Source organism: Notolabrus celidotus, chromosome 22 (assembly GCF_009762535.1).
Source record: "Notolabrus celidotus isolate fNotCel1 chromosome 22, fNotCel1.pri, whole genome shotgun sequence".
NCBI lineage: Eukaryota > Metazoa > Chordata > Actinopteri > Labriformes > Labridae > Notolabrus > Notolabrus celidotus.
Window position 1 is genome coordinate 28,504,120 of NC_048293.1, and position 12,993 is coordinate 28,517,112.

The 12,993-nt window shown below is 42.6% G+C and overlaps 1 protein-coding gene across 1 annotated transcript; it reads right to left on the reverse strand.

Annotated features, from left to right (window-relative positions):
• Positions 1-286: 286 nt before the first annotated feature.
• LOC117806547 (NACHT, LRR and PYD domains-containing protein 14-like) lies at positions 287-11,148 on the reverse strand. Its single transcript, XM_034675494.1, has 12 exons — positions 11,021-11,148; positions 9,729-9,853; positions 6,695-8,606; positions 6,018-6,191; positions 5,488-5,661; positions 4,778-4,951; positions 4,361-4,534; positions 3,806-3,979; positions 3,072-3,245; positions 2,425-2,598; positions 1,927-2,062; positions 287-1,579 (listed from the first exon to the last, which is right to left on the reverse strand). Exons 1-12 carry the CDS (start codon positions 11,146-11,148, stop codon positions 1,550-1,552), a joined length of 3,549 nt encoding a protein of 1,182 aa, XP_034531385.1. The 3' UTR covers positions 287-1,549.
• Positions 11,149-12,993: the final 1,845 nt, after the last annotated feature.

Here is a 12,993-nt window from a genome sequence, read left to right on the forward strand (position 1 = left end):
ACACCCTTAATGACTGTTATAAGGACTGTTAAAGGACACCCTTAATGACTGTAATAAGGACTGATAAAGGACACCCTTAGTGACTGTTATAAGGACTGTTAAAGGACACCCTTAATGACTGTAATAAGGACTGTTAAAGGACACCCTTAATGACTGTTATAAGGTCTGTTAAAGGACACCCTTAATGACTGTTATAAGGTCTGTTAAAGGACACCCTTAATGACTGTTATAAGGACTGTTAAAGGACACCCTTAATGACTGTTATAAGGACTGTTAAAGGACACCCTTAGTGAGTAGATGATTTCTTTAATTTATTTGGACAACATTCAAACATGAGTCTCAAAGCTAAAACACGGTGAAGGAGGTTCATGTGGCACTGAACTAGAGGAACAGGAGAGAGTAGAAACAGTCCAGGTAGCATCTGTACTTCCAGTTAAACAAGAAAGGTGGTAGTGAAGAATAACCTGAGACAGCTCTTTCTTGTGCATTACAAATACAGACATGTACAAAATACTATCTAACATTTCACCACAACATGAGACTTTTTGTTTAAGTCTCAGAAAGCTGGATATGTGTAAAGAGATGTTTCCTTCAGGTAGAAATACTGAGAGGGGCTGGAGTTTCAGAAACTGCTAGAGAGTGCAAGTGAGCCCATTCGCCCTGTCCATACTGGACACATAAAATATAAAGTTTTCAACAGCCCTGATGCACATGCAAACTTTCATGAGTTTTTGAGCATTTAATGCCCTCAAAATGCCATCGAGAGGATAATAACATTAATAATATTAATATTGCTTATAATAAATCAATATTTTACTCTAGAAGTGAAAAACTAGTTATACATCTGATCACTGACCTTCATAATTATCTATGGTAACAATGCATGTTCACAAAAAAATCACAAACAATTCTCTTTAAACTGTAACAGTTGAACGAAGCAGCATCCATCTTTACGGGTAATCTGGTAAGTAGTGTGGTAGAGTCAACCGAACACTCTGCACGGATCAAGCTAATCTTTGTACGTAGTGTGAATCTGTGTGTGAACCATCGGCGGGGAGATGTGTGTGCTTTGGGAGGAAAAAACTAAGCGGCTCCAGTCACTCAGATAAACCTGCTCTGTTTCCAGAAACCGAACAACTGAACACAGATCCTGTGTCCCCTGCTGTGGCCCTGGACTTTGAACCAATAAAGACAGCTTACTGACCTGTAGTGCAGTGTTTGAGAGTCTCTGACTTAGAGGTCCCTCAATGAAGCAGTTTCAACAGTTTTAAAGCTAAAATCTCCAGACAAACGCCTCTTAAACACAAACGGCTCTGTAAGCAATTGAAGTGTGGAAACAAAAGTGTTTGTCTGCAGATGCATTCGGCTTCTTCATGGCAGGGAGGCATGTAAGGTGTCAACTACCACAAAGCATTCTGGGATACTGAGGTCCATTGCAGTCTTTTCTTCTCCTTTTTTCCCCCAAAAACTGGTCTTCAAAGGCTTTTTTCTCTGCACAAGCCCAAAGTCTTTGATGCACATGGGCTGATCCCAACACTTTTCTGTGCACTCATGCTCTGCAAATGACTCTTACTTCCACCTGATGAGGGAAGACAGGAAACAGGAGTCATGAATCAGTGTTTTAAAAGAGTCAGCCATCAGTTAGGATGCAGCACATCCAGTTTAGAGACTTTGATCTTATTCTAACCAGAGGTCTGACCAGGACTTAATCAAACATGTGAATTAGCTGCTGACAGATCCTGAATACTTCATGTCTACAAAAACAGTGACGTCCACTGATCACCGTACGAGGTATACCATTCAACTGAGATTCAAACTAGTTCCTCACAGTTCCCTCATGATTATGATCTATGGCGGCCTTCTCTCTGACCTAAATAAGATTCATTCACCATTGAATTTATATATTTATTTGAAGTGTAGACTCACCCGGAGGTCAGACAGCTGCTTCAGATCTGAATCTGGCAGCTCGTTTGCACTCAGCTCCAGCTTTTCCATACAGGAGGGGTTGCTCTTCCGAGTTGAGACCAGAGAAGCACCGCTCGTCAAACTGCAGAAACTCAATCTGAATAAAGAAACAAGGAAGAAACTTTGACAATGGCCCTGTTTGAATTACTCAATATTCAATTATACTATCAGAGCTCATGAAGGTTGAGAGAGTACAGGTTTTAGTAGAAGAATTCTTAGACCCAATGTGATTAGGTGTTAAAGAGGTATGGAGTGGATTACACAGTGTAAGATTTGTCTTATTATATCAGAGTTTAAAACCTGTAAGTCAACAGTGATATGCCACAGAAAATAGACTTTAGCATTCAGATTCTCAGCATGGATCAATATAATATCAGCCTTATAGCCTCAGTTTAGTGTCACTATAATTTTCACATCATTCTTATCAGAGCAAAACTGTAAAAAGAAAAGTTCACTGACCTCAGATTCTCCAGTCTGCAGGTGGAAATCTGCAGAAAACCACACAACAGCTTTACTCCTGCATCCAGCAGCTTGTTTTCACTGAGGTCCAGCTCTCTCAGATGGGAAGGGTTGGACTTCAGAGCTGAGGCCAGAGAAGCACAGCTGGTCTCTGACAAACTGCAGAGTCTTAATCTGAACAAAAAGAGGATACATGACTTAACATGACTTAACATGACACATTTTTCTTCCTAAGACCTTGAGAAATTAAGAATGAAGAAGTTTAAAGAACGGACACCTCGGACAGCTTAAGCTAAGGCTTAAAGGTATAACATTCAAATATATCAAAGACAACATGCTGCCTATTCAATAAAGGTTTAATGACTTCAGCTTACATAATCTATAAGTTCAATTTAATAACAACAAAGTATGTTACAAGTTTAAGGGTCAGTGAGTCACCCTCTGTGTGTTAGAATCTGTGGGATGGTTAAAGGATCATTCATTTCTGAACATAGGTGCAGCATTAATTTAGGCACTTGATGTATTTGTAATGATCTGATGGTTCAAATTACAATGTATAATATTCATTGACCATTATTTGCATTTATTCTAGAAAACATGACGTGAGAAAATGAAAAAATTAGGTATGAAAAAAAAGGTTTCGGGACCTCAGAGTCTCCAGTCTGCAGACTGGACTCTGCAGAAAACCACACAGCAGCTTTACTCCTGAATCTTGCAGCTTGTTTTTACTCAGCTCCAGGTCTCTCAGATGGGAGGGGTTGGACTTCAGAGCGGAGGCCAGAGAAGCACAGCTGCTCTCTGACAAACTGCAGATTCTTAATCTGAACAAAGAAAAGAAAAAAGAATTTAACTTGATATAAACTGCCATGGTTCTGTCTATGCACACTTCTGCAGCAAAGCCAAAGAAGCTGACTGAAAAATCAACCCAAGACTCCAAAGTTTCAGAGATTTAAAATAAAATGGACTTGACTGGAAATGTGAATATTTGTTTTTGAAAGAACAGAACCCCAAGCATTTTTAGCTTAGACTATTAAGGCTGTGCTAGCTACAAAGAGTTATGAAGATGAAGTACAGGTGCGTCTCAAGGAGTTCGAATATATTGAAAAGGTTCTGTTATTTAGAAACTCAATTCAAAAAGTAAACTTTCATACAGGTAAATACTTACATTCCTGAGAATTGAAATATTTCAAGTCTTTATTTTGTTTTAATTTTGATGATCAGAACGTTATTCTCTGTTAAGTTTGACTTACATTTCTTCATATATGTATTTAATACTTGGATTTTATTCAAAAGACAGCAAGACAGGAAATGAAAGTTAAATTGCGTGTTACAGAAATCAGAATAAATTTAAAAGCACAGAAATAAACAAATAGTTGCTGACCTCAGAGTCTCCAGTCTGCAGTGTGGGCTCTCCAGAAAATCAAATAGCAGCTCCACTCCTGTATCCTGCAGCTTGTTTTCGCTCATGTCCAGCTCTCTCAGGTGGGAGGGGTTGGACTTCAGAGCTGAGGCCAGAGAAGCACAGCTGGTCTCTGACAAACAGCAAAGACTTAACCTGAACAAAGAACAGAGGATGTACATTTAGAAAACATGCTCTGCAGCTCAGTTTTTGGTGCTTTAACCCCTTTGTGTGTGATTTGTGATCACATGATGTCTTTTCAGTTCATTTGGACAGGTTAAAGGAAAGCTGCACAATCCCTTGTGAACCAGGCCCTCACTATTCAATCTGACACAAGTTATTGTAATAATTTAACAAAAAAACATGACTGTGCATAAAAGAGAAAGAAGTGTTTAAGAATTTTGGAGTGACGTGAACAATGTTATGCTTTTCCTGTTATATTGAGGTTCTAAAAGTGTGACTTAACTTTGCTCTGCAAAAGTCAATGGACTAAACCAGTAAATAAAAAATAGACATCGACAATAGTTAGTTTCTGACCTCAAAGTCTCCAGCCTGCAGTTTGCATTCTCCAGAAAACCACACAGCAGCTCCACTCCTGCATCCTGCAGCTTGTTTTTACCCAGCTCCAGCTCTCTCAGATTGGAAGGATTGGACTTCAGAGCTAAGGCCAGAAAAGCACAGCTAATCTCTGACAAACTGCAGTCCCACAATCTGAATAAAGAATAAAGAGTTCAGCTTCACAATGAGGATGAGGTTTTTTGTCAATAAACACAACGTGCGCATGTACAGAAAAGAGAGAGAGAAGAGATAAGACAGGGGTTTTGCTTTGTCCACAAGGGGTTCCAAAAGACACAAATAGAATGTTCCTCACAGGGACTTTACCCAAAGTTGCCATACTTTTAATAATGAGTTCATAGAAAATTAAACATCACAGAAGTAGGAATGATTTCTGACCTCAGAGTCTCCAGCCTGCAGTTTGCATTCCCAAGTAAACCACACAGCAACTGCATTCCTGAATCCTGCAGTTTGTTTCTACCCAGGTCCAGCTCTCTCAGATTGGAGGGATTGGATTTCAGAGCTGAGGCCAGAGAAGCACAGCTAATCTCTGACAAACTGCAGCTCTTCAATCTGAATAAAGAATAAAGAGTTTAACTTCACAAGATAATGTTCCTTACCTGAGATCTTTAAAAAATAAACACAAGCTTTGAGAGTTTTCCCTGGTTCTATGTCTGGACCAGGGAACTTCATGTGGTTCACTGCTCTGAGCACCTTTCTCACTTCATGATCATGTACAGGGAGTGTGGAGGTGCTGGATACTGGGAGAGGCTGAGGTGATGTGGCTGTGTTCTGTCAGCCCCTCTGCCAGCGAGGTGTCTTTGTTTGCAGTTGTGACATTGCAGCCCCTGAAGTTTGTAAAGTGCTGTATGCCCTGCCTCACCTGCCATAAGTTATTGTCTGCAAAATGACATTATCATCATAGTACTTGGTGTCTGTGATAAGTGTCCTGTATTGAAACAAACCCTATTGAGTGTGTGCAAACAGTCCTTTAGCTTTCTCAGGCTAAGTTGTGACAGTTTTAGTCTGTTTGTTATCCTCCTATAAGAGGTGTAATGGTGCATGCATATATTTATCTTAGCTTCCATAGAAATACAATCATGTCTAACCTTAGAGTCTCCAGTCTACAGTCTGGACTCTCCAGAAAACCACAGAGCAGCTTCACTCCTGAATCATACACTAAGTTTGTACTCAGGTCCAGCTCTCTCAGGTGGGAGGGGTTGGACTTCAGCGCTGAGGCCAGAGAATCACAGCTAATCTCTGACAAACAGCAGCATGGCAATCTGAAATAATGAAGACATAAATGATAAGTTACAACAACGACAAAAAAAAAATTTTTTTAAAAAGACAAATGCTAGGAAGCCACTTGGTCAAGAAAAGCCAGACAATAGAGAGACTGAGAACCTTCACAGACATTTTAAGAGGATATTAAAAGAGGGCACTGGGAGTTCTACAGCTCTGGAGCACCAACTGCAAATGTTTGGTCACCGATTACACCTCCGTTCACTCATAAAATAAACTGACTCTTAAATCTTGGTCCTGAAACAGAAATGCTCACTTCCACACAAAACTACACAGTAGACTTTGCTGACAATGTTCAGAGAGACAAAGTTAAATGAGACACAATCAGAAAACTGACCTCAGAGCCTGCAGTCTGCAATTTGGACTCTCCAAACCAGTTGATATCAGCTTTACTTGTGTGTCCTCCAGCTTGTTGTAAGTGATGTCCAGCTCTCTGAGATGTGAGGGGTTGGACTTCAGAGCTGAGGCCACAACTTCACAGTGAGTGTCCAACAAGTTACAGTTAGAAAGTCTGTCGAGACACAATCGGTTATCATGAAAGAGGACACTTTGTTTACTTCATACGTTTGATTACCAAATAGTTTGACAAAGGTTGTTGAATAAACGCTCTCAGTCGTTTTTTCTGTGCTCATGTTTTTGCACCAACTGTTCTAAGGTCTGCAGGCAGGCCAGTTCAGCACCTGGACTCTTCTACTACAGAGCCATGCTGTTGTAATACCCGCAGAATGTGGTTTGGCGTTGTCTTGCTGAAATATGTAAGGTCTTCCTGAAGACGTCATGGTCTGGATGGCAGCATGTGTTGCTCCTAAACCTGTATTTATTGTTCAGCATTAATGGAGCCTTCACAGATGTGTAAGCTACCCATGCCATGGACTCTGATGATCCCCATACCTTCATGGATAAGGAGCTGGTAACTAGCCGGTGGTCCTTCTCATTGTTAGAGCAGAGGACGCAGCTTCCATGATTTCCAAAAGAATCCAGCTTGATTTAAAATAGAATCACATCAGGACTTACCGAGCCTTCCTGCAGTTCCTCACAGCTGGAATCAGTCTCAGTTGTCCCTCCCCTGATGTGTTGTACTTCTCTAAGTCCAACTCATCCAGAACCTCCTCTGACATCTGCAGCATGTAGGCCAGAGCAGAGCACTGGATCTCAGAGAGACTCTTCTCTGATCTGTTCTCTAACTTCAGGAAGTCTTGGATCTCCTGATGGACCGAGAGGTCCTTCATCTCCGTCAGACAGTGGAAGATGTTGATGCTTCTGTCAGGAGACATATCATCACTCCTCATCTCCTTCAGGCTGTAGATGACCCATCGGGTGAATTCTGGATCATTGTCTGCCGGGCCCAGCAGGCCTCCTAAGACTTGTCGGTTTGACTCCAGAGAGAGTCCATGGAGGAAGCGGACAAACAGGTCCAGGTGACCATTCTTACTTTGAAAGGATAGCTCCAGGGAGCTCCTCAAGAGGACATCCAGTGTTGTGTTCTGCTGATCACTGGTGTCTTTGTCCTCTGTTTGGATAACCATCAGTGCTGTTGTGTTCCTGGTTGTGTGTTCATCTTCCATGTCTTCTTCCCCCAGTAAAACCTTCAGTGCCTCTGTGTTCCTGTCTTGTCCCTTCAGTAAAACCTTCAGTGCCTCTGTGTTCCTGGTTGTGGAACAGTGGATCATGTAGACTGCAGCCAGAAACTCCTGAACGCTCAGATGAACAAAGCAGTAGACTGTTTTCTGGAAGATCACACACTCTGATTTGAAGATCTCTGTACAGAGTCCTGAGTACACCGAGGCCTCTGTGACATCCAGACCACATTGCTCCAGGTCTTCTTGGTAGAACATGATGTTTCCTTCCTCCAAATGTTCAAACGCCAGCCGGCCCAGCTTCAGGAGAACTTCCCCGTCAGCCTCCATCAGCTCCTGAGGACTGGTCTCAGGACCCTCAGCGTACTTCTTCCTCTTCCTCTTGGTCTGGACCAGCAGGAAGTGTGAGTACATGTCAGTCAGGGTCTTGGGCAGCTCTCCTCTCTGCTCTGTGCTCATCATGTGCTCCAGGACTGTAGCAGTGATCCAGCAGAAGACCGGGATCTGACACATGATGTGGAGGCTCCTGGAGGTCTTGATGTGTGAGAGGATTCTGTTGGACAGATCTTCATCACTGATCCTCTTCCTGAAGTAGTCCTCCTTCTGGGCGTCAGTGAAGCCTCGGACTTCTGTGACCCTGTCAACGCGTGAAGGAGGGATCTGATTGGCTGCTGCGGGTCGAGAAGTGATCCAGACCAGAGCTGAGGGGAGCAGATTCCCCTGGATGAGGTTTGTTAACAGCAGGTTTATGGATGAGCTCTGTGTGACGTCAGACACAACCTGAGTGTTGTTGAAATCCAGAGACAGTCTGCTTTCGTCCAGACCGTCAAAGATGAACACCAGTTTACAGACAGCCAGCGTCTCTGCTGGGACCTTCTGTAATGTTGGATGGAACTCATGGAGCAGCTGGAGGAGACTGTACCGCTTCCCCCTGATCAGGTTCAGCTCCCTGAATGAAAGCAGAACCACCAGACTGAGGTCCTGGTTCTCCGAGCCCTCTGCCCAGTCCAGAGTGAACTTCTGCACTGAGAAGGTTTTTCCAACACCAGCGACGCCGACTGTCAGAACCACTCTGATTGGTTCCTGTTGACCGGGTAAGGCTCTGAAGATGTCCTTGCACTTGATGGGAGTGTCCTGGAGGATCTTCTTCTTGGAGGCGGTCTCCAGCTGTCTCACCTCATGTTGTGTGTTCACCTCTTCACTCTGTCCCTCTGTGATGTAGAGCTCAGTGTAGATCCTGTTGAGGAGGGTTCTACTTCCTGTTTCCTCACTTCCTTCAGTCACACGCTCACATCTCCTCCTCAGACTGGTCTTATGTTGATCTAAAACCTCCTGCAGACCACGATCTGCTGAAGAAAAGAGAAACACAGAACAATAGAAAATCTGGCGATCTTTTTGCTATGAATATAAAGTGTTCTCGTTCTCGTGTCTCTGTCTGTGCGTCGGTGTAAGTTTAAATGACAGCAGAGGCAACAAGTGGATCCTCAGCAGCTCTCCATCTCAACAGCTCATTGTGGCTGTTGATCCATTAGTGCATTTAATAAACTAATCCACGGATCAAACTGTGCACGTTTTTTTCATATTTTTATCTGTACTAGTCTTTTTGACCTCCACAAAGCGCTTTTTACACTACTCGTCACATTCACCCATTCATACCACATTCACTCACTGATGGTAGAGGCTGCTATCGTAAGAGACCATCAGTATTAAAATCTCATTCATACACACCGCCGAACAACAGTGGGAACAATTTGGGGTTCAGTGTCTTGCTCAAGGACACTTCGGCATGTGAAAGCAGGAGCTGGGATCGATCCGCCAACCTTCCGGTTGAAAGAAGACCGGCTCTACCCACTGAGCTGCAGCTGCCCTGGAAAGGATGACCTATGATGACCTAGCCGATCATTGCACTTCCAATACAGTGATACAATTCGTCTGACTGTGGTAAGGTGGACCAACTCTCCATCCTTGCAAGGCTTCTGGAGAGGGCATGAAAGTTTTTCCATTCAATCTACATGTGTTTTTCGGACTTGGGGAGGTTCTACAGGGTAAAATTAATTGTAATATTGACGGATGGATTGGAGCTGTGTCAGCTGCAATGCGGACATTTTGCCAGATCATTGTGGTAAAGAGGGGGCTGATTCGGAATGCAAAATTAGAGATCGCCGATACAAGCGGCCTGATTGAGTTTCCTGTGAAGGGTGTCTGGGCTTAGAAATAAGGTCAAGAGCTTCGACATTCGGAGGGAGCTCTGAGTAGAGCCGTTGCTCCTTTGCATCAAAAGGAGTCAGTTAAGTTTGTTCGAGCATTTACCATTAAAGGAGAAAACACACAAAGTAAATCTAAATATACTGAAACAACGGAGCAAATCAGTTAAACGTTTTGAATGACACAACAAAAATCTTCAAAGTATTTAAACTGCAAGTCTGCCTTTTCAGACATGATGTCATCAGTAGACTGTTGTACTGTCTTACTTGGTAAAGTGATGGTCTCACTGGCTGTCGGCAGTCCAGGTCTCGTTCTGGATCTTTTTCCACACTGGGGACAGGAGGAGTCCTCTGATGAACCAGACTGGTCCCAGAATGAGGTGAGACACTGTCTGCAGAACCAGTGTCCACAGGTGGTAGAGACTGGATCCCTCAGGACGTCCTGACACACAGCGCAGCATGATGGCTGCTCGAAAATATGATCAATCTTTCTCTTTCTGTGGAGACAATTCTTTATAAATATTTGATTGTACGATTTGTTTGTATTCATTGTAAAATGTAAAAACCTATACTATGTGAAAGCTGAGATGGATACAGAGAAGAGTAATGGTGCATTCACACCAAACGTGAATAAAATCATTTGCGCACATGAATTAAATGTAGTCAATGTAGAGACGCCAAAACACGCAAGTAGTGGTCTGGCGGCGTGAATTGGGAGACCCAGGTATAATTAGACCATTTTAGGGCCTAATGACTCCTGTCTGAAGCCTTACCATGTGTCAGCATGACCAAGTACATGTAGATTAGTCCCTAAATATATATATATATGTGTGTGTGTGTGTGTGTGTGTGTGTGTGTGTGTGTGTGTGTGTGTGTGTGTGTGTGTGTGTGTGTGTACCATGTTCTGTCGTTATTTTTTTTTTCCCCTTTCGATTGCTTTGCAATTCAAAGCACTTTGAATTGAGTTCGATTTGAATGAAAGGTGCTGTATAAATTAAGATTGAGTGATAAGATGAACTTTGGCCACCATTTATTCTTTTATGTTGTGTTTACCAAGTTGTGTAAGCGATAAGGACATGAGGCTGTTGTCCTCCAGGAGAAACTTGCTAAGAAATTAGAGCTTCACACACCTGCATACAGCTTGTATCCGAAGGCATAGAAATCATAAAGCCATAAAACTATTCAGTTGCAAAGTCCAAAGATAAAAGCTCAGTATAAAGTTCAGTTGTTCAATTATATTGGTATCAAAGTGGCAGTTTGATGAAAATGTTAGTGAAAATGTTGTTTTATGGTTACCTCTCACGCCTGGTTATTGAAAGCTAACACAGCAAATTACAACATTATTATATGAACAGTTTCAAGATGGCACCTGAGAGATCATAACTGCTTAAGTTTTAACATGTTTTGAGGTCAGGCATGACAGAAACATTTCACACTTGAACCAGATTTTACTTAGGAAAATAACCTATATTTCCAAGACGTAAATTCTGAATATACAAAATATTTAGCTGTTATTCTCTACGAGTCATTGCGTGTCAGGTCAGATTACAGCGTCTTACTCTGTGTCTGAGGGTCCTGGCTCATTACTGAATACTAGAGGAGGATGTTTGGACTGATTGCTCTTCAGAGACAGACAGCTGGGTGCAGGGGCCTCTGATCTGTCCTCTTCCTCACGATGCACACTCATCTAATCAAGAAATAAAAACAGTCTGTTTAACATTTGGAGATGACACACACACACACACACACACACACACACAATATGCAAGGTGGGTTTTTTTTTTTATTGTTTTCTTGAGTTACTGACGGTTCAATTATTTTATTTCATTTCTTACCTCTACAGGGAGAAAAGAAACTAACACTTTGACAGTAGATGATAAAAAAAGTTGTATTAACACTCACCCTGTCTCAGTCTTTAGTTTCCCTCCTTCTGCTCTATTGACTCAACCTGTAGTGAGGACTGAACACTTTCACTTTAATGTTCCCTCCCTGCTCTAACAGACTCAGATAACATTGTCGAGTTGCTCCTCCCCTCTCAACTTACATGTCATAAAGTGAGTAGATGATTTCTTTAATTTATTTGGACAACATTCAAACATGAGTCTCAAAGCTAAAACACGGTGAAGGAGGTTCATGTGGCACTGAACTAGAGGAACAGGAGAGAGTAGAAACAGTCCAGGTAGCATCTGTACTTCCAGTTAAACAAGAAAGGTGGTAGTGAAGAATAACCTGAGACAGCTCTTTCTTGTGCATTACAAATACAGACATGTACAAAATACTATCTAACATTTCACCACAACATGAGACTTTTCTTTAAGTCTCAGAAAGCTGGATATGTGTAAAGAGATGTTTCCTTCAGGTAGAAATACTGAGAGGGGCTGGAGTTTCAGAAACTGCTAGAGAGTGCAAGTGAGCCCATTCGCCCTGTCCATACTGGACACATAAAATATAAAGTTTTCAACAGCCCTGATGCACATGCAAACTTTCAGGAGTTTTTGAGCATTTAATGCCCTCAAAATGCCATCGAGAGGATAATAACATTAATAATATTAATATTGCTTATAATAAAATCAATATTTTACTCTAGAAGTGAAAAACTAGTTATACATCTGATCACTGACCTTCATAATTATCTATGGTAACAATGCATGTTCACAAAAAAATCACAAACAATTCTCTTTAAACTGTAACAGTTGAACGAAGCAGCATCCATCTTTACAGGTAATCTGGTAAGTAGTGTGGTCGAGTCAACCGAACACTCTGCACGGATCAAGCTAATCTTTGTACGTAGTGTGAATCTGTGTGTGAACCATCGGCGGGGAGATGTGTGTGCTTTGGGAGGAAAAAACTAAGCGGCTCCAGTCACTCAGATAAACCTGCTCTGTTTCCAGAAACCGAACAACTGAACACAGATCCTGTGTCCCCTGCTGTGGCCCTGGACTTTGAACTAATAAAGACAGCTTACTGACCTGTAGTGCAGTGTTTGAGAGTCTCTGACTAAAGGCTGATTTATATTTCTGCGTCTCCCCTACGCAGCAGGGGCTGACGCGGACATGAGCCCCACATACTTGTGCGTCGATGTGTCCGTGTCGCGCAGCAATTCTCCTCCTAAACGCCTGAGGGCAGTGTGGTCTCTCTGATAGCCGGTCGCCTGCTTCCGGTCCTGCTACGATCTCTGTTTCCTTTTCCACAGAGATTCAGAGCGTGTTCTGTTAATCTACAGCTGATACATGTTGCTGTTTATCATACAGACATGATTACATGAAGAATAGAGAGGAGGAGATGAAATACACGGCCGATGTGTGGCCGATGTCCGGGATCCCGGAAGTGCTGTGAATGCGGGAAAGACAAAGCCGTCGAGCGGACCAATCACAGAGCTCGCGGTCCGCGTTGGCTCTACGCGGAGTTACATTTTGGAGGAGGTGCACGTCAGCTACGTGCGTATGCCTCTGCGTAGGTACGGGAGCTACGCGGACCCCCGGCGTAGGGTACGCCGTTGATTCAACGCAGAAGTATAAATCAGCCTTTAGAG